Source organism: Mauremys mutica, chromosome 9 (assembly GCF_020497125.1).
Source record: "Mauremys mutica isolate MM-2020 ecotype Southern chromosome 9, ASM2049712v1, whole genome shotgun sequence".
NCBI lineage: Eukaryota > Metazoa > Chordata > Testudines > Geoemydidae > Mauremys > Mauremys mutica.
The window spans coordinates 98,202,739-98,230,724 of NC_059080.1; the positions used below are offsets into that span (position 1 = coordinate 98,202,739).

Consider the following 27,986-nt stretch of genomic DNA (forward strand, 5'->3'; position numbering starts at 1 on the left):
TCTCGTTCCTGCAGAGTACCTCGGGCCTTTTGAGGCCGTAACATTCCCTTTATCTTTTGAACCCAGGCATTCCAGTCATGACCCCCCCTTAGCTTTGCTTTGTGCACCAGGTACTAAGGGACATGAAAGCACCTCCTAAGTTTGTGTGAACAACTCCTTTCAGGTTGCCATGAGGAAATAGCCGTATGTCCTGACACTGACAAATTTCCTATCTATCTGCTCAAGCCAAGGTTTACTTCAGCTAATGCCAGGTGTTATGGGATACTTAGCATAAATATACGGGATTATAACAAAGGCACAGGCCAATCTGGGTTTTGTAACTGTGATACTTATGCTTAATAATACACATACTTAAATGCTTCAAACATATATTGCGGGTAGTATTGTTAGCATAATGTATATGTATGCTAGCCAGTGTATATTAGTTAAAACGTCTTCATTACAAATTATTTGCCATTAACAAATCAGTTTTTCTTTACCTTTTTCCTGTAGTGGCAGGTTCGGGAGCACTGGGGGTATGTGAGGGTGCGGGAAAAGTTTCCAAGTGTGCCTGACCAGTTTGCTCTAACGGGGGAAGATCTGTGATGCATTTGGAATTGTTTGGTAATGTTTGGTGACTGCCGTACGACAGTTAGGTTATTGGGATGTTACTTTATTGATAGATGGGATGGGGGAGTTGCCTTGACTTACCCAGGTGATATTTGCATTTTTAGTCAGATCTGGGAGGAGCAAGTTTCCCACGTGGAAGGGACCTAATGCCAAATTGCTCAAATGAAGTCTGGTGCGCCAAGATTGTGATACGGAGGTGACTCCTGTTAAAGGGAGTGCAAGCATGGTATCAGCTGTCCCATCTTGTGAGCAGGTGTGGGAACTTCCCTCGGGTGCTTGAGGAGTACCCTGCTCTGTTCATCTTTGATACTGGGGAGAGATGTGACAGCTTGGGGGTATATCTGTGTCAAGTTATGAATTCCACGAACCGGTACCGTGTAGGATTATCACCGTTGTTGAGGATTAGGGCACCCATTTGGTAACAAGGACCCCTAGTGGAGACACTATGCCTGGGGAGCCGTGTCACTGCAAGAAGAGCAGTCTCCGGGTGCTGCAGAAGAAGTTTGCTCACAGCCAGGCCGGATCAACTTTTTATGGGCCTGGCGCCAAACATATTTCCTTCAACCCCAAGAAAAACAGGTGGTCTTCAGCCCATGCTGGAGCTGAGAACACTACATGCTTTCATGAAGAGAATACTTTCCAGGATGGGTTTCCCTTTCGCCTATTATTCCTGCTTTGAACAAAGGAGATAGGTGGGCTGCCCTTGACCTTCAGGATGGTTACTTCCACATTGCTGTTCACCTGAGTCACGGGAAGTATTTGAGATGCAAAATAAATGGGTCCCATTACCAGTACCCTGTCCCTCCGTTTCCTGCTTGTCTGCCCCCAGAGCGTTCACAGAGAGCACGGCCGTGGTGGCAGCATACCTCAGAAGCAACGGCACCCACGTTTTCTCTTGCCTGGATGTCTGGCTTGTCCAGCACAAGTCAGAATTACACCTATCGTGGAACTTGCAGCAGATGCTGTCCATGCTATATCACTTAGGCTTAAAAATAAACAAAGAAAAGTCAGTTTTGCATTCTGTCCAAAGAATTCCATTTAGAGAGGTGGTTCTTGACTCCATTTCAGCCATGGCATATCTACCCCAAGACTGATTTCTAGTCATCAGAGAGAAACATGTCATGTTCTGAAGGACGTTCCCAGAACCACAGTAAAGTATTGTCTACATCTTCTGAACCACATGGCCTCATGCACATCCAGCAGGCCAGTCTTCACCAGGGGTGCATGCAAGTCTGGCTTGGCTTGGTTTACAAGCCAAGCAAACACCCTCTGGACCTGCCGATTTGCACACCTGCACAAGTGGCCTCTTCCCTGGACTGGTGAATGCATCCAGACACTGTAGCGGGGATTCCCAGTACTGCCCACTGTGAGATCAAAAATCCTGAGGGTTTTTTTTTTTTAAGACTTGTCTCCCCACCCTCCACCTCAAGCCCTTCCTACTCCAGAGTTTCTGATCCCCTCCATCTCAGCCATCTCTGCTCCTCAGCCCTGGTGATCCCTATCTTCTGCCTGGCTCCTTCCTTCCCCTGCTGCCCTGAGCATCACCCCTCTCCCGGCTCCCCGGCCCCTACAGCCGCTTGTTCCTCCAACCTCCAGAGCTTCTGTCTCCCCAATCCCACTGTGATGCTGGCAGACCAGGTACCAGCTCATGCCCAAGTCTCATAGCTGGAAACCATTCTGGCTCGTCTGTGTGTGAGCCCTATCAAAATAGATATAAGTGGATAAGAATGTGTTTAGCTTTATGAAATGCTTATAGGATACGGCACGTACTGTACTCACTTCTAACCGCTGTAGCCCATGGTATAAAGTTATAGTGAGTGTTTGCACCATAAACCTCTGTAACTGTAACTCAGCAAATGGGAAAAGCAGCATTCGCTCAGGTAAAGTGCTCGTCCTGCGTACTCGCTGGCCCACTGAAGGCAAATGAGGCATTGATTTGGGGCACTGTGTGGCACCAAAGGACAGAGGCTGTGTTGTCTGCATTCCTAATTCCCTCTAGGCTGGAGAGACCTGAACTCATCCCGTCAGTTTGGACTCTGGGGTTGTGGGGGTAACAATCCCTGACAAGGAGAAACGGGATTTTTCTCTGCTGTCAGGACTCTGAGGGGCAAAGATTCCTAAGCATAAGCAAGAGCTCCCCGTGCTGCGTGGCCTGGGGGAGCCCCAGAAGACATTCAGTGCTGAAAGATTGCTGCAGCTCTGTCCCCTTTCGGAACCACAGACTGTATCTTGGCTGCTTTAACCTGGAAATAACGCTCTCATTTCTTTCTCCAGGTTAATACAGCCTTAGTTAGATCACTGCAGGATTGGCTCCAAGCCTTGTCTTTGGCGTGAGAGCTGAGGTACACATCGACCAAGGGTAAGGGACAGGTCTCTTAGGGCTGGAAGTAACCTGGATTTTTTGTAATCATTGGTGTATGGCAACCAACTGCTGCCTGACTGTGGACGTCTGGTTCCACATGAGGTGTGTGGACGCCTGGCAGTTAGTAATTCTGGGGTTTGTAACTGAGGTTCTACTGTATTTCACAGCAAACCAAAGTGTGGTCAAGCAATTGACTATACAATTTACCAACACCAGGAAGATGCTGGCAGGGACCGGTGGGCATGGCTCCTTCTTCAGGTCCCTCCTCAGCTCATCACACAGATGCCTGGGGGCCTTGGGGTTGGCCTGTGGCACTGCGAGGCTCAGGGAGTCAGGAACAGTGCGACGAGGCTCAGAGGCCCTGTCAGGAAGGGTTGTGACTCTTTCATCCAGGCCAGCTCCGAACTTGCAGCAGCTTGGAGTCCTGTGGAGAGATGGGAGCAAAGGGGCGAGAGCACCAGCATAACCAGCCAGGTGAAAGGACGCTGATAGTTTATGTTGTCAGATGCTACTGGTGTGGTGCTCTGCTTTCTCCAATGTTGATATCACTCGGCTGTGTGCGTGTGTTCCCTCTGTGTGCTGCCCCAGCTCTGAGCAGACAGTTGACACAGCAGACCCGAAGAGAACCCCCAATGACCACAGAGTCTAGTAAGGTACAAAGTCACGTCGGCTAGGTTTATTGCGATCTTGGACACAATGGCAGTTCCCTGTAGGTTTCTTAGCCTAACTCAGGGCATAGTACGAGAAAGTGCCTCTTGGCAATGGACCCGGCTCAGTCAGTGGCCGGACTTTCCACTGCCCGCTCGGCCGGACAAAGACACCGCCCCAGGGATGCATTCTTATACACAGGTACAAACAAGTTACACATCACTTCTGACGTATTGAGGTGCAACCCTTCTGTTGGTGTCACTAGGCCTAAGTAAACCAAAGTGGTAACCAAAGGTCTTCCATGCTGTGAACTTTAACCAGCCTAAGATGCTAACAGACAGCAAGCAAAATGTGTAACTGTCAGCTGTCTCAGCTTGCAGCTGTAGGACAGTTTGAAACAGCAAAAAGCGGCGGGGAGGAGGGGGAGGAAAATCTGCATGTGTCTGTGTTGTACCAATACAATAAAAACCAGCAGGATCTTATTAAGAGGGATAAGGCAAAGATGCCACATTTATTGTAAATATTATAATAAAATAGAAGATAACAGCAAACAACGTTGTTTGACTACTTATTCCTATGATTACTTATATATATGTATATATGTATATCCATTCACACAATCATTCATACAAGTTCTGTGTAGATATTATAGTTACCAGCTTAAAGTTGCTTGTGACAGAATACTGGCCAGGTATCCTGTACACAAGAGTGGAGCCGAGTCCGGGTCAGGTGCACCTGATGCTCCTGGAGGCTGGCAGCAGAACCATTGACTCAAAGTCCTTATTCTCCAGGGTTCAGTTTTATAGGGATTTTTCCCTATGTTAGTTCTTCATTCTGCTGTTACCAGATCAATCAGCAGATAGCTGGTTCCATTCTGTCCTTTGTTTCCTTTGAGGTGCCGGGGTGGATTCCAGTTTGCCCTCCGGGGGTCATCTGGTTGATTCCACTTGACACCTTCTTCGGCCAACACTGACTTTTTCAGGCTTGGTAACTCCCTAACCATTCATTCAACATTTAAACTAGACACTCATTCACATATACTTTTTATCTTAACTACATTTATTTTACAGTTTCTTTATCCTTTTGGGGTGTGAGACTCCTTGTCTTTTAACAATTAAAAACATAAAGTGAGGTAAAAAATGACTTTAACAGAGGTGGGGGTCTCTATTTGTATGTTACATAGTTTTGCCTGAGGCATAGGGGTAATTGACGGCTTGCGCGCTGAGTTAACAAAGTCAATTGGCCAATTAGCAGCTTACAGAGGCAATTGACAGCTCGCGCAATGAGTTAACACGGTGCTGAGTCAATTACCCAATCAGCAGCTTACAGCGGCCATTTTCAAACCAAAGTAGCAGTTACAAACTTTCACTTAGAAAACAGGCACTTAGAGTCAATTGACGTCAATTAACTGGTTACAAAGCAAAGTAGCGACTTCAAAGTTTCACTTTAGAACACAGGCGCTTGGAGTTAATTGACGTTTAAAAAGTTTTGTACAAAGTATCTCCTTGAGCAGGCTTGTACAGACATAGCTATTTCTAACAATAAATCCTTACAACAATGAATCCTTACAAATCTACTTTTAACATAAACCTTACATAGATATTTCTGACAATAAATCCTTACAAACTTACTTCTAACATAAACCTTAAGTTATAAAGTATTAGTTAGTAATAAAACCATAAATCAATAAATCATTTCTCATATAATGTAAACCTTCTTTAATATCCCTACATCTGTGCTGTGAAGGCCATAGATAAATATGCGAATAGGAACTTTTCTAACACGCTGAGATGTAATGTTTAAAGTAACTGCTGTTGGGAAGGGAGGGGTGAGGGGGAAAACCGAACAAAAGGCTTACACAAACAAGGGGGGTATAAATGCTGGGACCCCGCCTGCGCGCGGGGGTGCAGGATTTGAGAATGCTTTTTCTCCCTGGCACCTTATCTGGGCTCAAATAAACGTGGTTTGCTTCTCCACCCTGGTGTGTTAATTAGTGCGACGCACACTGGGCAACGAACCCCTGCTGTTGCTCCGCCTCGGGACCTTTGAGCCGGCAACACTTCCACGTAGCAAGGTACAACGCCTCTACGTATTAAGGTGCCGCGCCTCACCTTGTACATGTTGGTTCGATCACAACAACTCTATCCATCATATTACCCTTTTTGCCTTGTCATTGGGATGGGTCGGCCTGCTTCTTGTTATCTGTGGAATGTTCCAGTATAGTGTGTTCTGGTACCGTGTTTATATTATACTACACTAGGTGAATATATGCTTATGCAACATCAGTCCTTTTCTCGCCAACTTCTGTGAACAGGGCCGGCTTCCAGCTCGACTTTTGCTTTTAGCTAAGGCTTGACCATACTTTAGTTCAGGCCTCAGGCCTCAACTGGGCCTTTATCAGGGCCTGCACTTACTACAGTTTAACTCTCTAACTGTTTATAAGGATTCCGAGCCCGGCTTGAGAAGCTTAGTTTGTTGTGTTCCCTGTGAAGGTCGCACGCTAGGCAGCTGGGTGCTGTTTCCCTCTTCACAGCAACTGGTTGGCATTAATGAGACCTGGATTCGGGGTTTGAATGCAGTGGCCCTGGGCTGGACGCTGCATAATGCATCCTGAGACTACAGAATTCTTCCACCGAGATGTGGAAGGTGGGTGTAAAAGAATCGCACCTAACGAGCCCGGGATCCCCGATACGTGTGCCAATCACAGCTGTGTTTTCAGGGCAGTGGAAGGACTGAGAGTGGCACTGGTAAAAAAGAACCTGAGAAAGAGAAGCCCTGGCCAGGGAAATCTGTTTTGCCCTTTGCTTAGTTTGCCCTCTTATAGGTGGTGCCTGCAGGCAGGGCCGGCTCCAGGCACCAGCCGAGCAACCTTGTGCTTGGGGCGGCAGATTCTACGGGGCGGCTTCCGTTCAATCCTAGGGCGGCACGTCCGCTTTTTTTTTTTTGTTCACTGCTCCGGCTGCCCTGTAGGGGGCGGCGGCGCAGAGGAGGGGCGCACCCTGCAGCAAACTCGGCAGGGCATCCCGCGTCCTTCCCTCCCCGCCGACCGGAGTGGTGCGGAGCCTTCCCAGCAGGCGCCGCGGTGGTCGGGGCTGCGTGGGGAGTGCCCCACTGAAGCCCTGGTCGCCCCCCTTCTCTCTCTCCTCCCTCTCCCTCTCCCTCCCCCGTGCTAGCTGGGGCACGTCTGCAGCACAGGGAGTCCCCCTGCACCCTGGTTCCAGCCGCCCCACAGGTTTTGTTGTTGTTTTTTTTGCTTGGGGCGGCAAAAAAGCCAGAGCTGGCCCTGCCTGCAGGGAGCCACAGTGAGATCCTGAGGGCTCTGCTTAGGGGTAGGAATTATCCGGCAGGTTCAGGGCCTATACAGTTAGTGGGTCTTTAATTAGAGAGAGGAGACCCAGAATGTGGGGTGTTGGATATGGTGAAACTTCTCTAACAGTGGTCCAGGAAGCATTTTGGAAAATAGTTTCCCCTAATTTCAAACCGTCTTTTCCTAACAGAGCTGAAGCCTGTACGATTCAAACCCCAACATCTCTGCTTCTAGTGCAGCCAGGGAATAAAATCCTAACGAAGCACCCAGCAGCCCAGAACGCAGGTTTTGCCGCAGCCCAAGAGAACTCCCAACTCAGAAGCTTCGAGGGGTTTTTAAAATCAGAACCCAACGATTTCAGGGAGACCTGCGCATTTGGCAAATAAAATCTTATGCCTAGAGTTAACTACTATGTAATCAAGGTTTAAAATAGCTTGACACGGAATTTTCACAGCGCTCTCGCTCCAATCCACTCCGCTTTTCAGTGAAGAGGGGGCGGCTGTGACTGGGAACTCAATGGTCAAGGTCTGGTGGGAGTGGTTTGGCTGAGGAGAGGGTATAAAAGTCTGCTCAGATAAACTCGAGCCTGGCTTATCTCCAGGCTCCAGTGTGATAGGTCAGAAGGAAGAGAAACAAAACAGGAGGTGGGGCTCGTAGGAGAGTTGAAAGCTCTCTGGGAGCTGTTAGACTCCAGCAGTGAGAGCGCAGTCTGCGAGCTCCACAGTCAGCTGATAAAGGCAGCAGCAAGAGGATGTGGGGGATCAGTGAGTTTTTTGTGGCGCTGGTTGCGTTTCTCTTGATTGTGCAGTTTCTGAAGCTGCAATGGGCAGGTAGGCGGCTTCCCCCTGGACCAACGCCCCTTCCCTTCATCGGGAACTCGTGGCTGTTGGGATTTAAACTTATTCCTGAGGCTTTGGAGAAGGTAATTATTTAGTTTCATATACTTAAGTAACTTGCTTCTCCAGGGCCAGCTCTAACTTTTTTGCCACCCCAAGCAAAAAAAAAAAAGAGCGCAGCTGCCCAAGCCCCCGCCCCCCCGAGCACCGCCCGCGCCACCCAAGTCCCCCCCCCCAGCGCAGCGCCACCCAAGCCCCCGCCCCGCATCACCCAAGTCCCCCCACCCCCCAGCGCAGCACCGCTGAATCCCCCGAGCGCCGCACCGCTGAACTCCCTGGCCCCCCCGAGCGCAGCGCCACCCAACTCCCCCCACCCCCCCAGCGCAGCACCGCTGAACCCCCCGCCCCCCCCAGCGCAGCGCCACCCAAGTCCCCCCACCCACCCCCGAGCGCCGCACCGCTGAACTCCCTGGCCCCCCCGAGCGCAGCGCCACCCCACACCCCACTCCCCCCCCAGCGCAGCACCGCTGAACCCCCCGCCCCCCCCGAGCGCAGCGCCACCCAAGTCCCCCCACCCTCCCAGCGCAGCCCCGCTGAACCCCCCCGCCCCCCCCCAGCGCAGCGCCACCCAAGTCCCGCCCCGAGCGCCGCACCGCTGAACCCCCCCGCCCCCCCCAGCGCAGCGCCACCCAAGTCCCCCCCCGAGCGCCGCACCGCTGAATCCCCCGGCCCCCCCGAGCGCAGCACCGCTGAACCCCCCGGCCCCCCCGAGCGCCGCGCCACCCAAGGCCCCGCCCCCCGAGCACAGCACCGCTGAACTCCCTGCCCCCCCCCGAGCGCAGCGCCACCCAAGGCCCCCCACCTCCCGAGCGCAGCACCGCTGAACCCCCCGGCCCCCTCCGAGCGCAGCGCTACCCAAGTCCCCCCCCCCCCGAGCGCAGCGCCACCCAAGGCCCCGCCCCCCCCAGCGCAGCGCTGTGCCACCGAAGCCCCCCCCCCACCCCCCAGCACCACACTGCCCGAGCCCCTCCCCCACCCAGGTGGGGCCCGGCCAAACAAACTAAAAAAACCCTCCAGCGCAGCCCGGCTGAACCAAAAAACCCCCCGATCGCCGCCATGCCCCAAGGTGCTGCCCCAAGCAAGTGCTTGGTCGGCTGGTGCCTGAAGCCAGCCCTGTGCTTCTCTCACTCTCCCCAGGCAGCAGCTGAGCTCAGCAGAGGCAGGGGATGCTAGTAGACCGTTGTCCGATAGGCCCCAGCCTTTGGGACGGGCTCCTTTCTTGCTCTGACATCTGCCCAAGTGTGTTGACCTTCTGGGGACACAGCAAAGCCCATCCGTGCGACTGGGCTGGGCTGGGCTGTCAGACTGTGTTAGCTCGGCTACCTGAGGATTGCTGCTCGTCAAGGTGCGGGAGAGGAAACGTCCATTAATTTTTGGTTTTGTAACACTCCTTTGATATTGTGTTTTTCGTTTGTGACAGGCACCTGGAGCCCCCTGATGGGAGGTGTTTGGAGTGGAGTTTTAAACCGCAATTGGATAAATACATTTCAGCCATTTTCTCAGTTATTAATATATCAGTGGAATAAGATATTTTTCATGCTCAGGAAATTTTATCCAGTTAGCATGGAAGGTGTGACTGTGACGTGAACCCTGCTGAGCACAAGTTTTAATGGCAACTGAGTATATTGGACTTGACAAAAAAAAAATCATCTCCCATGAAGAGAGCGACTTTCACAGAAGGGGAAATGATCACACAAGATGTAAAACCTAAGGCCAAACTTCAGTCCTGGGAGCCTAAGGTTGAGCTCCTAAATCTACATTTAGACACCTAAATGAAAGGCCTTCTGGGGGCTCCGAGCACCCGCAAACCTCACTGTCGTCAGTGGGACATGCAGGTGTGAGGCCCCTGGGAAAATCAGGCTCCTGTTAGTTAGGTGTCTGAATGTGTATTTAGGAGTCTCACTTTAGGCTCCCAGAATCCTAGATTCCCCTCAACCAGCTACATTGAGGTAAAACTGCCCTTGCCTAGTCCACACCAGTATTTTATGCCTTAGCTTTCTTGCAAAAACCACAGCTTTTTTTTAGCATAGACATGGCCAGAATGGCTGCATCATGTCAGTCTTTTCTGATCCTTCCCCTGACCTTAGGCACTGTGCACACCATCCCATCTTTGGAATGGTCATAAATCCAATGTGCTTAAGGAATAAACCAACTTCTAGCTGAGGAGGGTTAGGAAAAACCCTTCCTCTATTGGCAGGAACAATTGTCCACTTTGGGACTTCTTGCATCTTTCTTCGAAGCTTCTGGTGCTGATCATTGTCAGAGACATGACACTTGACTAGATGAACACCAGGTCTGATCCAGTTCCTATGTTCTGTCTTCATTGCTTCTTGCACATGGCATTGTGAAATATTCTACAGAGTCAGGGACATCTCTATCACAGAGCCCCTGAGGTGGCATCCCTGAAGAGAGCTGGGCCACTAGTTTGTGTGATGTTCCCAAAGAGGATGCAGGGTGGTGAGAAACCTCACCACTACCCACCCTTAGCATGAATGAGTTTTGACTGTGCTTGCAGTGATTCAGTTCCCTGAAACCAACAGCTTCTAGCAACACTGTAGTAGCAGGATTTTATGTTTGTATTTTATATACTTATAAAAAATAAGGAATAATAATGTAGCATATATTAAATGTATTGGTGTATCATTTGATCATATCCTGCTAGCTACCCTTTTTAAACAGGAGAAAGGAATGGCCTAATGGGCCATTGGTAAAGATGCATCGGTCAGAATCCGTGTCTGAGCTGATTTCAAGGCAGTAACGGATCTTTTAGGGTCACCACTTTGTTGTAGGTTTAGCATTTTACAATAAGTTAAAGAATGCCACGATCATTTCTTCTCTTGCATTGCAATTTGATGTTTCTGTTCAAATGTTCTGTGTGTGAATAAGAAATGTGTGTGTTAAAAAATAAGTGTGAAGGCCATCACCGAACCAAATGTTTTAAAGCAAACCCCAAGGACAAACACGAGAGTGCCAAAAAATTACAACACGCCCCTATTAAAATGTCAAAAAAGGCAAATTAATGACTCTCAAAATAAAACAGGGACCTATCAATGGGGACAAAAATAGCTATAATCGAAACCAGCCTGGGGTAACTCCCTAAAAAACGTAATAAAAGAACAAAATATAAAAAGCATTTTAAAAAACAAGCACTCGTCAAACATCAATTAATTACAGCAGGACAGTGCAAAACTCATTGGCCCCAATAAAAAAAAATCACTTTATAAACAGGGCGCCCTGCCATGAAACTTTAGGTTCGTCCTGCCAAGACGTCCCCAGAGCATTGTGTCGCCACCGACAGAACCAGGCTCCTCCCTACCCGTGATCAACCTAGCTGGCCACTAGATTGAGCTGGACTCTGGACTGGTAACTATAATGTGACTGGTTGGACAGTGTGTGTCTGTGATTGAATGCATCAGCTAATTGTTGTATTTCCAATAAATGCGGCATATTGCCTTTTCCCCTTAAAAAAAAATCCCGGATGCTTCTTATAAGCATAACATCATAAGCGCTACCTTCCAAGTCTCTGCAGGCCTCTCAGTACAGGTAGCGACAGGCACACATCAACTCCGAATACTTGGAGAGTTCCAGGCAGCATCTAGCTGAATACTCACAGAATTACCATGTCTGCTATGCCCAAAGATACAGAACATGCCAGCTTGTGAGATTCAACTCTGGACCAGCACTTTGCTTAACACGACAGCACTGAGATATATTTATAGTGAAAACAATAAGTTTATCATTTGGAAACCAAACAAAATCCTTTCTAGAGACTAAACTTAACTAATAGGTCCTGTCTAAAGCAGTTGCCCAATGTTCTCTTCAGCATTTTCAAACAAGACTGGCTGAGACCTCTATTTCACTAAGTAAAAAGCACTGCCTTCCTTAGTGAAGGCTGCCAGGGTGTCTTCTTTGCCTTGTAGAAGTACCACCAAAGTTCACCGTCTTTACTCATAGACAGGACAACTCCCCCGTGGCTAGTTTTTTCTTATGTGCTCCTTTCTTGTTGATTTCACATCTCTTTGCTAACCTTTGGCGTTGTATGGAAATGGCTAGCCACTGTGTCTAATTTACATCTTGGCACAGGTGAATAAACAACAGTTACAGAAAAGCCTGTTTTTCACTTCTGGTGGTGATTGATACTTTCATACAGACTTAAGAACATAGTTCCAGTTTGTCTATCCATAACTCCTTACGCAATATCTGTACATACATTTCACACTGATAATAGTAACCAGTGTGATGCCAGATTTCATGTAAGACCTCACTTGACATTCTTGGGTGAACCACAATGTACCTACCACCATAGGTGCTGACTCCGTGGGTGCTCCGGGACTGGAGCTCCCTCAGAAAAAAAATAGTGGGTGCTCACCAGCCACCCAAAAATCAGCTATCCAACAGCCCTCCTCCAATCAGCTGGTGGTGGGGAGAGGGGGCGGAGCAGGGGCAGGAAGAGGCGGGGCGAGGGTGGGGCCTTGAGTGAAGGGGCAGGTTGGGGCAGGGCCTCGGGGTAGAGCAGGGGTGGAGCACCCACCCAGAAAAATGAAAGTCGGTGCTTGTGCAGACCGGAATCAAGACATTCCTGTAACACCCTTACCCAGTTGGCATTAAGAGGTTCTTGGTTCACAATTTGTTGGATGCCATTTTTCAGACGTGCTTTGCTGACACTGATCATGTCTCTAGTTGGCACAGATTCATGGGAACATCTTCACCTTGTGGTTGGGACAGAGCCCTGTGATTGTATTGCATGGATTCCAAGCAGTGAAAGACGGTCTGACCACCAACTCTGAAGATGTTTCTGGCCGGCCATCAACGCCTTTCTTCAATGAAAAGGCCAAGGAAAAGGGTAATGTTCTTTTTCCACAGACACCGTGCAAAAAACTGGGATGCCCACTGTAAGTGTGGCTGTTCCGTTATTCCACAGCCCTCTCCCCATGGAGCTGCATCTCCAGACTGCAAAAATAGCTACATGAATAGCTGGTCTGGTGAGTAATGGGGCAGGCAGCCACTGAATGGGACTGAAGGGTAAAATCCAGAGTGTTAAGGAGATTGTTTGAACCATTCATAGTCTTTTGGGCCCCGAGCTTCAAAATTAATGGGAGTTAGGCATCTAAATAACTTTGAGGATATTAGTTCTGTCCTGTGAACGTCACTGTCGTCAACAGGCTTTCAGCTCGGAGCATGAACATCACTCAGTGTCCCACTGGACATGCCTTTGACGCAACACTAATTTTGGGTCATTTACACAGTGTGAAGGCTTTTGAAACCTGGGCAAGATCTTCCTACCTGCTGGGCTTCAACTCATAGTCCTGTGCTGTCATTCAAACAAAACCATCAATGCTCTTTTATTCACACCCTGCATTGAAACCGACCTCACCCCACATCTCCTGGGAAGTAACTCCCCACATCTCTGTGTGCATCCCCAGCTGGGAAATTATCCTCATATTTTCAGGTGACATGTGAATTATGAAAACTGTATCCTGCGTGTTTGAAGCCCTGCTTTCTGTTTCACCTGAAAAAAAAAAAGCAACAAAACCCTCCAAATACGGGAGTTTTCTGGAGTTGTCACAATCTGTTCATGTCCGAGGCCCCAGATAAAGCAACTATCAAAGTGCTCATTCTTCTGGATTTCTCTGTCATGTTAGAAAATATATTTTAAGTTGAACTCTTACTAGGTGAATGATTTTGCTTTATATAAATAACCGATTCTCAATGGCCTCAGGTATTCTTCTGTCAAGTGGTCACACCTGGAAGCAGCAGAGACGCTTTGGGCTGATGACCCTGCGGAACCTGGGGCTGGGCAAGAAAGGCCTGGAGCACCGAATCCAAGAGGAGGCTCGTCACCTGGTGGAGAACTTAATGAGTGAGAGAGGTACAGCACGGCCAGCAGATCTGGGGCTTTTCACTTACCATAACCTTATTCTCATAGGTTTCAGAGGGGTCGTCGTGTTAGTCTGTATCAGCAAAAACAACGAGGAGTCCTTGGGGCACCTTAGACACTAACAAATTTATTCGGGCATAAGCTTTCGTGGGCTAAGACCCACTTCATCAGATGCATGGAGTGGAAAATACAGGAGCAGGTATAAATACATGAAAAGATGGGAGTTGCCTTACCAAGTGTGAGATCAGTCTAACGAGACAATTCAATTAACTGCAGGATACCCAGGGAGGAAAAATAACTTTTGTAGTGGTTATGAGAGTGGCCCATTTCAAACAGTTGACAAGAAGATGTGAATAACAGTAGGGGGAAATTAGGTTTAGGTTTTGTAATGACCCAACTACTCTCAGTCTTTATTCAGGCCTAATTTGATGGTGTCCAGTTTGCAAATTAATTCCAGTTCTGCAGTGTCACGTTGGAGTCTGTTTTTGAAGTTTTTCTGTTGAAGAATTTCAACTTTTAGGTCTGTTATTGAGTGACCAGGGAGATTGAAGTGTTCTCCTACTGGGTTTTGAATGTTATAATTCCTGATGTCAGATTTGTGTCCATTTATTCTTTTGTGTAGAGATTGCTTGGTTTGGCCAATGTATATGGCAGAGGGGCACCACTGGCACATGATGGCATATATCACATCGGTAGATGTGCAGGTGAACGAGTCTCTGATAGTGTGGCTGATGTAGTTAGGTCCTATGGTGATGTCCCTTGAATAGATATGTGGACAGAGTTGGCAACGGGTTTGTGGCAGGGTTTGGTTCCTGGGGTGGTGTTTTTGTTATGTGGTGTGTAGTTGCTGGTGAGTATTTGCTTCAGGTTGGGGGGCTGTCTGTAAGCGAGGACTGGCCTGTCTCCCAAAGTCTGTGAGAGTGATGGATTGTCCTTCAGGGTAGGTTGTAGATCCTTGATGTTGCACTGGAGAGGTTTTTGTTGGGGGCTATAGGTGACAGCTTGTGGCATTCTGTTACTTTCTTCGTTGGGCCTGTCTTGTAGTAGGTGACTTCTGGGTATCCTTCTGGCTAAGTCACCTCTCCAGTGCATCATCAAAGGGGCAGATATCAATTCCACCGTCCCCTCTAGCTGTTTTTCCCAATCACTCAGCATGTCTACGTAGCTAATCCATTGCATTTCTAATGCACCCTGTCACCATAGTATCTAATCATCGTTCTAGGATCTTGTCTGGGTTAAGAGTCAGTCAGCTAGCCTTCATCCAGGCCTCAGTTTTGCAAAGCCCCTGCTCTCTCCAGGATCAAGCCCATAGGCCCCAATTCCACCCTGCTGTCACACCCTGTGCAACATGAGTGAAGTCACTCAGGTTCCATGGACTGTAAGTTAGGACAGAAGTAGCCCCAAAGTCTTAGCCTCCTGCTGAGTGAGATCATCAACAAATAAGACCCCGTGCTGTGTTGGTACCATTACCGGCTCTGTAACTGGAGTGAAAGGGGTCCTAGAAGTGAATGTAAAATAGATGCCAGTGACTGTAATGATCAGGGGAGAGAGCACTGCAACTGGGTGACACAGGCAATGGATCCACATATAGTCAAGGGATCCCATTGCTCTGCTAACTTTGCCCTGCTGGAATAATTTTTAGAGAAAGAGCCAAGCAGAGAATCCGGGAGCTGTAACCAGTCCTATCTGCTGCACCAAGCAGACCTCAGCCACTGGAGAGAATTTGGCCCACTGAGTTTAGTGGGATTCTGGGGCTGGGAGGAAAAAGCAGCTGTCAGCGACGTGCCCAGTGATCTCTCTCTCTCTCTCTCTCAGCCTGGGACGGGAGAACCTGCTGGCATGTGAGGGGCGTTACTGGCCAGGAGCTCGGCTCACTTCACAAAGCTTCCAGTGATGTTCTGCTACCACCTGGACAGCTGCAGAGATGGGCAGGGTCCCTTTAACACACTGAACCTTCTGCAGCGAGTTGGCCTGTGACCAGCTCGAGTTGTCTTTGATTGCTTCTTTTAAATGTTTGTTAGTGAATGATGCTGGATACCTGAATCACAGGCTTAGAAGCGTTCACGACTGAAAAGACCTGCTAGATGGATCCCAGGCTCCAGGACCTGGGTCTCGTCCCAGCAGGGGGACGACATTCATGTTAATAACTGTGTTTGCAGGACAGCCCTTGGACCCTAACGTCTCCTTCAGACAAGCACTTTCAAATGTCATTTGTGCTGTGGTTTTGGGACATCGCTTCGCCGACGACGATGAGACCTTCCAGCAGCTGCTTAAAGTTAATGCCCATTTGCTCATATCCTCGGGCACCGTCAGTGAGAGTGTGAGTTTCTTTTGCCCCTTCCCTAAATAGAAGATGTGGTAGCTGCCTCCCGGAGCTTACCACCTAAATTAGACATGACAAAAGCTATAATTTTGGCCCGGGTATTTTTATTAAAAATCACGGCCCGGACACAGGCAATAGACAATACATCGGGAATGTACACAGGGCTGGCATTTGGGAGTAGCAAGCAAGGCCATTGCCCAGTGCCACGGGGTGCTCCAGAAAGCTAAGTTACAGGTGTCGGGGCTCGGGCTCCAGCCCCGGGTGGGGAGGCCCGTAACTTAGCTTCGTGAGGCCCCAGGTAATTGCCCTGCTTGCTGCCCCCTTATGCCAGCCCTGGCAATAATGGTGCACAAAACGGTGTTTTCGCAGACATCTCTTAAAATCACTGAATCCGTGAGCTCCGGGACAGAATTGTGGCGTTAAATGCGACTTAATGAGGGTGAAACAAAATGTTGTGCTAACGTGCGACTGACCCAGGAGCAAAAGCAGAGTGGGTGGTGGCCGCGCTCTGTTACCCATGCAGTATCATGACACTGCAATTTGCTATGCTGACATTTAATAACGTCCGGATGCTGGATCCCAGAAACTCACCAAAACCTCCATCTTAAAATGAGAGAAATTCAGAAAGACCTGTCGGGGCCCCCCGTCAGTTGTCTTATTCGGTCTGAAAATATTTCCCAAGTGTCTGAGTTACACAAAGTCCCCTCCAGGGTAGTGTAAAACCACCTAGCAAACCTGGCTAGCTCAAAATGCCCAACGCTGCTGCCACACCTGTGTACTTGGGGATTGTCCACTCTCATACCATTGGCTTTCTGAAGATGCCATGAATACCAAACCCTTCTCAATGTCATTGGCACCTTATTTTTGTTGTTGTGGTGGTGCTGCCCACGTACACAGTCCCTGCCCCAAAGAGCTTGCCATTTAATTTGAAACGCGATGCAGTGAGTGAGTGGGAGAAACAATAGGATGTAGGGAGGCAGGCTAAGGGGAACTAGTCTTCGTATACACCTGGGTGAGTTTCTGGAATGTGCACAACATGCTGGTTATAAATCTCTAAGAAATAATGGGGGAGGGGCTTGTTTTAGTTGGGGTTGGACTAGATGACCTCCTGACGTCTCTTCTAACCCTAATCTTCTATGATTCTGTTTTCTGTCCCTACCCCATGTTAGCTGGCTGATTTCTTATAGGCATCCCAGAACTGGGGGGATTTAAAGGGGAGAATGTATCAGTCTGATGTTTGGGGAGGAAGGTCCATGTGCAAGGGACAGCATGGAAGAAAGTGTGGGAGAATCAGGCCACTGGAGGATCACAGCTGGAGTCCTGGGTAGGGTGGCGAGCTGGGGAGTGGGGAGACCTAAGAGACAAGAGTGGAGAAGTAGGGAGGGGCACAGTTGTCTCTCTGACATCTCCTCGTGGAGGTCCAGCTGACAAATGAAATGTAGCATGGCCAAAACTGAGCTCCTGATCTTCCCCCAAAGCCCATCGCTCTCCGTAGAGATAGCACCACCATCTGACCTGTTGCTCAAACCGACAATCTTGGTGCAGTCTTTCTTCAGCAATCTCATTGTCCACTCTCATACCATTGCAATCTCTCCCATCCAGGTGATGCCTGAATCTCGCTGCTTCTTCCTGCATGGCATGTTCACGATCCTTTCCTCTCTGCTCACGCCGCCAAACCTCTTGCCCAAGTCCAGATCATGCCTTGGCTGCTGCTATCTCTTCCTCTCCAGACTTGATGCCTATAACCTCGTTTCCTTCAAGTCTTTTCACAATACCGCCGCTAAGATCCTCTTCTTGGGTTTCTTGCTCTGCCACACCCACCTTTAAGTCCTTCCATTGGCTACCTACCTGCTCCGGTCTGGCTCCAAATTGTACACTTCCTGTTGTTTTTGTTACCCTCTCTCCTCCATTCTGACCCTGGCCAACTAGTTTGTCTCCTTCACCTGTTGTCTTTTAGATTGTAAGATCTTTTGGGGCAAGGACTGTCGTTTTCTATACATTTGTACAGCTCCTGCCATTCCAAGGCCCTGATTTTGCTGGCTTCTAAGTGCTGCCACAATATACCCTTTAAACAATAATTACACCCAAAACCCCCTCCTATTTTAAAAGCATGTTAAGTTTGCACTGTCAAGCACGCCAAAGTCAGGAGATGCCACCATTAAGGTTGTCCATGCAATCTTAATTTGGTCCCCTTGTGCATATGCATTATGATACCATCTTTAATTACAGGTTTCAGAGTAGCAGCCGTGTTAGTTTGTATCCGCAAAAAGAACAGGAGTACTTGCGGCACCTTAGAGACTAACAAATTTATTTGGGCATAAGCTTTTGTGGGCTACAGCCCACTTCATCGGATGCACAGAATGGAACATACAGCAAGAAGATATTTATACATAGAGAGAACATGAAAAGGTGGAAGTAGCCATACCAACTGTAAGAGGCCAATCAATTGAGATGAGCTATCAGCAGCAGGAGAAAAAAAACTTTTGAAGTGATAATCAAGATAAAAGGTGTAAGGATACTTAACATGGATTCAATTAGTGTAATGACCTAACCATTCCCAGGGATGCATCTGAAGATGTGGGTTTTTTACCCATGAAAGCTTATGCCCAAATAAATTTGTTAGCCTTTAAGGTACCACCGGACTCCTTGTTGTTTTTGTGGATACAGACTAACATGGCTACTCCTCTGACATCTGTGATACAGTGTCAAAAACACCAGTGTCTTTGAACTCTTTAGCTCAGTAGACCTTTACTCTCTGTGTGTTCTTTGATTCTAAGCCCAGAAGAAGCAGACATCACAAGGGGAACCTGGAGTATCTCTCTCTTTGTGTTTGTCTATATCCAAATGGCTCTCCTTTCTGGACACTAGGGCTAGCTTTCTAAAGAATTTTAACCATCAGCATCTAGGCTGAAGCCCCATACATGAGGCCGAAAATGTGTCCTTCAAAGCAATTAATCCAATAGCAAAATTCCCCACACTGGGCATTTTCGTCTTTGGAGAGCTCCACCAGGAATGTGTTAATTGCAAAGAACGAAAAGCAGCTTCGTTGTGTCTCTCCTACAGCTGAGCAATACTTTCCCCTGGCTCATGGAGCACCTCCCAGGACCTCACAAGAAGATGCTGTCCTACCACAAGTTTCTGTATTGTTTTGCAAAGGAAGAGATCAGACGCCACGAGGAGAGTGGGGTACCAGATGAGCCACAGGATTTCATTGACTTCTACCTGGCACAGATGGTCAAAGTATGTTTCTGCGCCGTATGTGACTATAACTCCTCTGTGACTCCATTGCACCCTTCTAGTGCAAACCTCTGCAGAATAAAGTGGAAAAACAGCAGCTTGTGATGGGATCAGGTGTGTGGATAGGTGGGAGGGTGGCAGAATCAGAAATCTATAGGGCTCCAGTCTGGGCAGGCAGAGATTAAATGACAGCTCAGTATCAACTGCAGCTCACCAGCCTCCTAGAAACCCAGCTATAAGGAAGAGGGATCCTTTGTCCAAAGGGCACAGGCCAAACGGCATCTCAAAAGGGCGTTGCAAAGCAGCACAGAGCCGAATTGGAACTGAAGGAGGTGATGGGAAGTAACAAAAACAAGAACCTGGAGGGCATCAGAACAAACATTTATGTTTTGTGATTTTTCTGAAATCAAAAATACTAAAAAAGGCCCTGGAGGTTTTTCGCCTTCCTCTGCAGCATGGGGCAGGGGTCACTTGCTGGAGGATTCTCTGCAGCTTGAGGTCTTCACAATTTGAGGACTTCAATAACTCAGACATAGGTTAGGGGTTTGTTACAGAAGTGGATGGGTAAGATTCTGTGGCCTGCATTGTGCAGGAGGTCAGACTAGATGATCATAACGGTCCCTTCTGACCTTAAAGTCTATGAGTGAGCAAGTTCTGCTATTTATCACGCCGACTGTCCTGCCCCCGTGCCCTAATTTATCCCTCGGTCCCCTGCAGTGCAAAGACGACCCCACCACTACGTTCGATGAAGATAACCTGATTCAGGTTATCGTGGACCTCTTCATAGCAGGCACAGAGAGCACAGCCACGACCCTGCTCTGGGCACTGATCAGCCTGGTGCTTCATCCCGATGTCCAAGGTAAGGGAGAGGGAGATGGGGACACACACCATGGATGTGAGTCTGCATGCACGTGGAAAATTGCCTGGTTCTGCCTATTTTTATTAGACAAATGTTCATTCTAAAACTGACCATTGGCAGCTGCTGAATCAGCTGAGCTGCAGCCAGCAAAGCGGTAAGATTTCTGGTCCTACAATCATCGAATGGTAGACATTAGAAGTGGAAAAGCCTCATAGAGATGCCTAGGCCACCCACTTCCACAATCCAGCCCTGCTGCGGGATTGTTAGTCCACCTGCTTTAAACATCTCAGGCAATGGGACTTCCACCACTTCCCTTGGGACACTGGCCACAGGCTAACAGATCTCACCAGTGGGAAGTTTTCTTTCCACAACAGAACCTTCGTGATTCGCCCTTTGCTAAGCCACAAACCTCATCATTCACACTCGAAATGCACTGGGGCGGGATTTCCACCCCACTCAAGCAGAGCTCAGGTTCAGTGGAGAGACGGGCTGCAGCCTGCAGGGACCTGATTAGTGCTCCCTGATCATCAGCCACCCAGGCCACCTGGGGTGCAAGTTAGAACTTCACAGGAACAACTCAGGGACCTCTCATCAGCAGAAAATCAGGCCTAGTAGAGCTGTGCTCGTCCATGCTTCTTCCTCTCCCTCTCCTGCCTTCACCCTGCCCCTGATCTGCCCCCTTCCCTCTCCAGATGCTGAGACGGAGGTGGTGTCTGGAAGGGGCGGTGGCTCTGCCATCTCGGTCAGCTATCTGCCTAGTGCTAAGTTGCCCTACACAGGTGGAATTTTCCACTGGCCACCTCCAGTCACTGTGAGTCTGTCTACACCGCACACTAAGCCTGAGTTCTGACTCAGGTTTGACCCAAACTCCACTTCCGCCCATACTCAGTCTGACTCAGGGCCTGGGTCCTAGGACCTGGCTGGGGGAATGTCAGAGCCTGAGTCCTGTTGTAACCCGGGTCCAAGCCCTGTCGTTTCCTGGGGTTGCGGCAGCTCAAGCCGCAGACCCGTCAGAAGGTCTGCGTAGTGCAGTCTGGATGCATTAGCGTGGCCATGAGCCTAGGTCCAGCACTTGTAAACCCAGGTTTACAATGCAGTGTGGACGCTCAAGTGTTTAGAAACACCAAGTCCACAAGTCCAGGCCCCGCAGACCCGGGCTTAGGGTTCAATGTAGACACACCTTGTAAGACCACTTTGTGTTTTGTGAGCCCAACAGCCCCTCCTCACGTCTCAGCAACGCTCTGGTGGCAGAGATGGTACGGCAGGCAGGTCTCATTACCAGAACGTAATGCGTGTTACTACAGAACACTTACCCATGTGGGTTGCAGTGTTACCATCCACACCTAAAACTCAGCTGCCCTTGCCAAGTTCATGAACAAAGGGCTTTTTGTGTTTTTCCTCCAGGAGGCATTAAGCAGAGCTCTCTTCAGCCCTCCCCCTCCACCCTTTGTGTTGTATCAAATATAAACAACACCATGTCCCAGGTCTCTCAGGGCCCCACGCTGAAATCAGCAGCTGGCCAGAGAACAGCTGGCTGGAGCTGAACCCAGGCCAGACTGAGGCGATGTTGGTGGGAAGTGCCCTGAAGAACTTACCTTCTCAACACACATCCCCCAGTACTGAAGGCGTGTGCCTTCCGACCTAGCGGGTCTGCAGCCTGGGGTCTGCGATGGCAGGTACACACGCTCTGGAGCCCACCCTCATGGGCGTGGTTCTCCTACATCACCATGTGACAGTTCTCGGGGTACCCAGGACTGTGAGTTTCCTTGTTACCCTCCTGCCTCCAGAGAGAGATGGGCTTGATTGTACTTAGCTGAGTGTCAGCTACCTGACCCCAGCGGCCTGTTAGCCATCCCAACAACCTCCTCTGGGGTAGACCAGCCCTTCCTTTGCCCTGCAGGCTAACTAGAGGTGCACCCTACTGCCGGAGCCCATCTGAAGTGTTCCCCTGTAGCGTCCAGCCCCTTATCCACTGAACACTCGGAAATACCAGGGCTGCTGTCCCCAAAGACACAGCGTACGCACCAACTTGTTCGATTCGACTCAGGATCTGCTCCTTGTATCACACCACAGCACTGAGCTGCATTTCTAGTGAAAACAACGATCAGCGTATTAGCAAAGATTCGAGGTTCAAGAGGGTGTGAATACGGGTAATGGACACAAGAGGGTTGCGTACAAAACAACAGCAGAACACACTTTCTAGAGACTAAACTTAGCTTACCAGGCTAAACTTCTGGCTGAAGACGTTTCTCTCACCCCAAAGGTCTTTTGCAGCATTTCAGCCAAGGTTGGTTGCGATCCTGTTTTTAGAAATGTAACCGCACTGACCGATTACTTCCTAGGTGGAGGGTAAAAGGGTGTCTTCCTTGCCTTCTCCTTATATCCCCCACTCATTGTCTGTTCTTAGGGTCACGATGACCCATCCTAGATTATTCTCCAGTGTGCTGCCTTCCTGTTGATTTCACATTCCCCCCCATTGACTTCATATATAAATGAGACGTCTGTTGTGTTGGCTTACAATGCGTGCAGCAGAGATTTCCAAACTGTAGGGCATGCCCCCTTAGGGGGGTGCGGAAGGGCCCGGGCCACCTCCGACAGGGGGAGGGGAGGCAGCCCCACTCCACTCCCAGCTCTGCTCCGTCTCCTGTTCCAGCTCCCAGCCCCGTGCCCGGCCACAGCGCCGTTTCCAGCTCCGGCCCTTCTCCCTGCCCCAGACCTGCCTCCTGCCTGCGTCCTCCCCTGCCCTGGGAGCCATGGACCCGCCCCCAGCCCCGGCTCTATGGGCGGGGCATAGACGGGGGTTGCGAGGTGTGACCCTCAAAAGTTTGGGGATCACTGGCTTAGAGAGACAGGTGAATACACACCTTTTGTCGGGCACCAAACCTATTTATCAGCTCTGCCTTGATACAGACTTTAGGACCATATTTTCAGCACACACACATGCTTGGTCTACACTACAGTTAGGTCATCAGAAGGCAGCTTACGTTGACCTAATTACGTCAGTGCCTACGCCACTTATGTTTCCAGTGTAGACAGTGCACAGACAGTGTATGTGCACAGACCTTTCACAGCGATAGGTTGACCAGCATGACCCTGGCTTTTCAGACCTCCCATGACTGATGTTCCCTCTAATTTTCCCCATGCATGTGCGGAATGAATTTTGTTACGTGCACCGATATGGAGGTGATGCGTGGCGAGGCCGAGGGGTTCAGAGTGTGGGAGGGGGCTCAGGGCTGGGGCAAAAGGTTGGAGTGCGGAGGGGGGTGAGGGCTCCGGCTGGGGTGCGGGCTCTGAGGTGGGGCTGGGGATGAGGGGTTCAGGGTGCAGGAGAGGCCTCAGAGCTGGGACAGAGGGTTGAGGTGCAGGGGGGTGAGGGCTTCAGCGGGGGCTCTGATCTTTGGGGAACCAGAATGTACAGCCCAGGATCAGGATAGTCTTGTAACCCCCTTTACTCATTGGCATAGAGGGGTTCTTAGGGTCACACCCAGTTGCCCTCACAAAACAGTGATGCCTGGAAAGCAGGGCAGCTGCACCCAGGATCATATATAAAGGTACGAGCCATCTGCCCTAGGGAGAACCACTTTGCTGCTCACCAATCGTGTTTTTTCCGTGTGTGAACATTTTCGAGGCTTATTCCAATCCCTGAAGGTGGTTCCCTTTTGCCTTGGAAGGTTTGTGCTCAGGCTATTTGGCCACTTTCAGGTTCATCAACTGTGAAAAATATACTAGGTCTGCTGTAAAATTATTAATCTGCCATTGTTCTGTGCCTGGGTAACTCCTGAATAGCTGGGTCTATTTGAGCTCAATTCCCCTCCCCCCCCCCGCCCCCCAGTGGGTACCAGGTCCATCTCCCTGAGCCAGCCGGGCTTCCTGTGCTGGGGGTGAGGATTTCCATCCGGCTGCTGGGCAGCCCCTGGGAGCATCAGACAAACAGGAGTTTTGTCTGTGGAATGGAGTGAGAAGAAACTTTCCCTGCACTTTGAGATGCCCCTGCTGCACCTTGCCTCCAGCTCCCTCTCACAGCAAAGAAAGGGAAAGCTCTGCTCCAGGGCTGAATTTGGCCCTGATACCGAGTTTCAACTGGCATCTGTGAGTCTGCTGGGAAAGCACAGGTCCCCCTTAGAGATAAAGATGTAGAAATAACCAGTGAAGCTGATTCCCTTGGCCTGGCTTCCCATCGCCCACTGCACTTAACCAGCATGAAAGGAGTAATTCCTCCTTCAGTCTAAAGGGAATCCTGCCGGGAAGTGACAGAGCCCCAGAATACGCGCACATCCCTGGGCACACACTCACTGCCCAAATACGTGTCCTTCCATTTGCATCAAGCTGAATGTGTCTCCTCAGAGAAAGTCCAGAAGGAGCTGGCTGCTGTGTTGGGTCCTTCCCAGTTAATCTGCTATGAAGATCGGAAGAACCTGCCCTACACCAATGCCGTGATTCATGAGATCCAGCGGTACAATTGCATTGCCCCGGTCGGAGTCCCCAGACAATGTGTGACTGACACAACACTCTTGGGGTTACCTGTCCCAAAGGTACAGAGACGTTATCCATGCTTCTGCCCTCCTCTCCCATCAATGGGGTCAAATGTACTAGGAATGCAACTCATTCCTGTTTCCGGGTATATAACATGCCTGTTTCTCCTTGCGCCTTCTGAAGCCATCAGCACTAGGGCAAAGTGAGACAGCACAGTACAGCCACTTTGCACGCGTGCCAGTAACGTGATACAACGTGCAAGGCAGTGCATGCTCAGGTGCTGTGTCTCTTCCCTGATACGTCACCCTGCCCCTAATTTGCAAATGCTCTATCAGCCTCTTTAAGCCTCTCACTGGCTTTGCCGCTTCAACATAAAAATCTTACTTTGTAAAACTGACGCATTTAAAATATGAAGCGTTAACATTTTCTTCCATTAAGGAATCAGTGTTAAAGCAGGAGAATCCTGGGAAACTGCCTCTTCTTTCGGGCTCCATCCTGCCAGCGGGTGGCTCAGAAATGATGAACAGAAATAAAAACATACCATCCAATAGTCTCCCAGTTTACTCCAATGGGACAGATCTCTCCCCGGGGGACGTGCCATGCACTGCACTACATGAGGCCTGAAAACTGTCTCTTTAACCACCTCTCTGAGGGAGTGAGGGTGAGAACTAAAGTCAGATGCTTCTTCCTTGCAGGGCACTGTCATCTTGCCAAATATATGTTCTGTCTTGTCTGACCCTGAGCAGTGGGAGACACCTCGCCAGTTCAACCCGACTCACTTCCTGGATAAGGATGGAAACTTCATGAGCAGAGAAGCGTTCTTACCATTCTCAGCAGGTATATGCACTGTCAGCGAAACAGTTTTTCATGGGGTAGATTGTGAACGCAGAATTTGTAGAGATTTACAATTAAACCTTGCTAATCTGCACCCTTTATAATTTGCATTTAGAATGGCAAACTCACCTCGCTTCCCAGTGAAAATGTATTTGCAGAATGCGGTGGTGGATTCTTCTACTACACGATTTCATTATTTGTACAAAAATCACAGCACGCTGGCCACCATTAAAATGACATTTACCGCTAGTTGCCACAGTATGGATCTGAGATACCACAGGGTTTTCCCCTCTACTTCAAAATTCAAATGTTGACTTTTAATGGCAAGTGCCATTCATAGACTTGAAGGCGAGAAGGGACCATCTTGATCACATCGCAGGCCATAGAACCTCACCCACCCACTGCTGTAATAGACCCTGTCACAGAGTCCCCGGGCAATGCTCTGGAACTGCTCCCCACAAAGCCAGCCAGGACTTTGGGGAGCCTCCTCTCCCTCGGAGCAGACTGTCTCCAGGGCAAGAAGCTCACACGGCTTCACCTCCTGGGTCTCTCCTTGGAGCATTCAGCATCCTTTGCCCCTCCGTGCGCTTCCCACAGCGAGCCCGCCCCGGCGGGGTCCTGGGGAAGCCAGAGGGTCCTGCACCCCCACTTCGCAGTCAGACGTGACTCTCAGCCAGCCAGTAAAACAGAGGTTTATTCGATGACAGGAACATGGTCTAAAACAGAGCTTGTAGGTACAGAGAACCTACAGCCGGGTCCATTCTGGGGCCCAGTGAGGCAGACCCCCATATTCTGCCCTCACTCCTCATCCCCAGCCCAGCCCCAAACTGCCCAAACCTCCTCCAGCCCCTCCTCCTCTGGCTTTGTCTCTTTCCCGGGCCAGGAGGTCACCTGATCTCTTTGTTCTCCCACACCTTTAGCAACCCCTTGCAGGGGGGGGAGGGCCCGGCCATTTTTTGCTAGGAGACAGAGGGTCAGTGATTTATGCACAATGGCCTTTATCCCACCACCTAGAAACTTAAGAAATGCACAGGGGAATGCATAGGGGGAAACTGAGGCACCCACATAGTATTAGGGGAAACATTAAGAACAGTCCAACTTCGTCACAGACCCCTAACCTCTGGCTGAGTTACTGACGTCCTCAAATCTTGGTTTAAAGACGTCAAGTTATAGAAAATTCACATTTGCTCCAGTTTAAACCTGGAGGTGAACCATGCTCCATTCTACAGAGGAGGGTGAAACCCCCCAGTATCTCTGCCAATCTGATCTGGAGGGAAATTCCTTCCAGATCCCAAATCTGGTGACCAGTTAGACCCTAAGCATGTGGGCAAGACCCACCAGCCAGACACCTGGGAAAGAATTCTCTGTATCCTCCCAATCTAGTGTCCCATCTCCAGCCGTTGGGGATTTTTGCTACAGGCAGTCGTTGATGGGTCCCAGGCCATTGTAGGCGGTCCTATCATACCATCCTCTCCATAAACTTATCAAGCTCAGTCTTGAATCCAGTTAGGTTTGTTGCATTTTGTATAGACATGAAAATTGAATTGAAGTTGTCTAAATCAATTTTGTGATAGATTTTAAGTGTTTGCTTGCTTATCAATTTGTGAAATTCATTAATAAACAATGGATCTCTTAGTCATTAGTGCAAATTAGCCAAGTTCTATTGTTCTAAGAAATCTGTGGACCGTGCAAATGACCCCCTCCATCCCTTTGGGAATAGTTATGTGAAAAATGATTCCTAATGCTAGTTACCCTGAGAAAAGCAAATTCTCTGATGCACATATGCAGACCTAGCCTCAGACCTTTGACTTCACAGGTAGAACATGATTTTGCTTTTAAACTGAGGACTAGAATCCTGCCAAGTCTAAAATTTCTCATGTGGTCATTTTTTGTGTTTCACAAGCAATATAAGGGAAACGTTGGTTTTTTTCTTAACTCTCTAACTGCTTGTCCCCTCTCCCCCGTTAGGGCACCGTGTGTGTTTGGGGGAGCGCCTGGCAAGGACTGAGCTCTTCATCTTCTTCACCAACCTGCTGAGGGCGTTCACCTTCAAGCTGCCGGAGGGAGTGACTGAAATTAACACTGAGCGTATTGTCGGGGGCCTATTGCAACCTCACCACTACAAGATCTGTGCTGTTCCTCGCTAGGCAGCAGCACGTCACAGAGCACCAGGAAACCCAATAGGCAGGGGTGTTTCTCGTGGAGAATTTCCATAAATAAACTATAAAACACAGAATTATAGCACCTGGCGTTATTTCCGGCTGACCAGGAATCTGACTCCTGGGAGGGAGAACTGAGAGAGGGTTAGTCTATTGTAATGCAAGGATGGCAGAGTTTTAAAAAAAATCTCCTAATTGTGAGATTAGAGTAGTGGGTGTAACCCCATCATGGGCTAGAAAAGGTTAAAAGGTAGCTAGCTACATTGATTACACCTGCACCCTGATTAATTAGCTGCTTCTCAGCGAGAGGTGCTGGGAGAGGCATCAGGTGATAACGTAGTGGATACCTGGGCCCCATAAAAGGGGCGAGAGCTCGGTCTGGTGGGAGGAATGACAGAGAT

General features: G+C 49.3%; 1 protein-coding gene across 1 annotated transcript; it reads left to right on the top strand.

Annotated features, from left to right (window-relative positions):
- Window positions 1-7,354: 7,354 nt before the first annotated feature.
- On the top strand, window positions 7,355-27,662 carry LOC123377153 (cytochrome P450 2J2-like). Its single transcript, XM_045029669.1, has 9 exons — window positions 7,355-7,848; window positions 12,503-12,665; window positions 13,542-13,691; window positions 15,860-16,020; window positions 19,087-19,263; window positions 19,978-20,119; window positions 24,464-24,651; window positions 25,288-25,429; window positions 27,395-27,662. Exons 1-9 carry the CDS (start codon window positions 7,678-7,680, stop codon window positions 27,571-27,573), a joined length of 1,473 nt encoding a protein of 490 aa, XP_044885604.1. The 5' UTR covers window positions 7,355-7,677; the 3' UTR covers window positions 27,574-27,662.
- Window positions 27,663-27,986: the final 324 nt, after the last annotated feature.

Excerpts from the sequence above, each read along its gene's own strand:
- LOC123377153 (XM_045029669.1), top strand. The coding sequence starts at position 7,678 with ATGTGGGGGATCAGTGAGTTTTTTGTGGCGCTGGTTGCGTTTCTCTTG. Across the intron at positions 16,021-19,086 it reads CGGGCACCGTCAGTGAGAGT|CTGAGCAATACTTTCCCCTG; the intron begins GTGAGTTTCTTT and ends TCTCTCCTACAG. Across the intron at positions 25,430-27,394 it reads GTTCTTACCATTCTCAGCAG|GGCACCGTGTGTGTTTGGGG; the intron begins GTATATGCACTG and ends CTCCCCCGTTAG.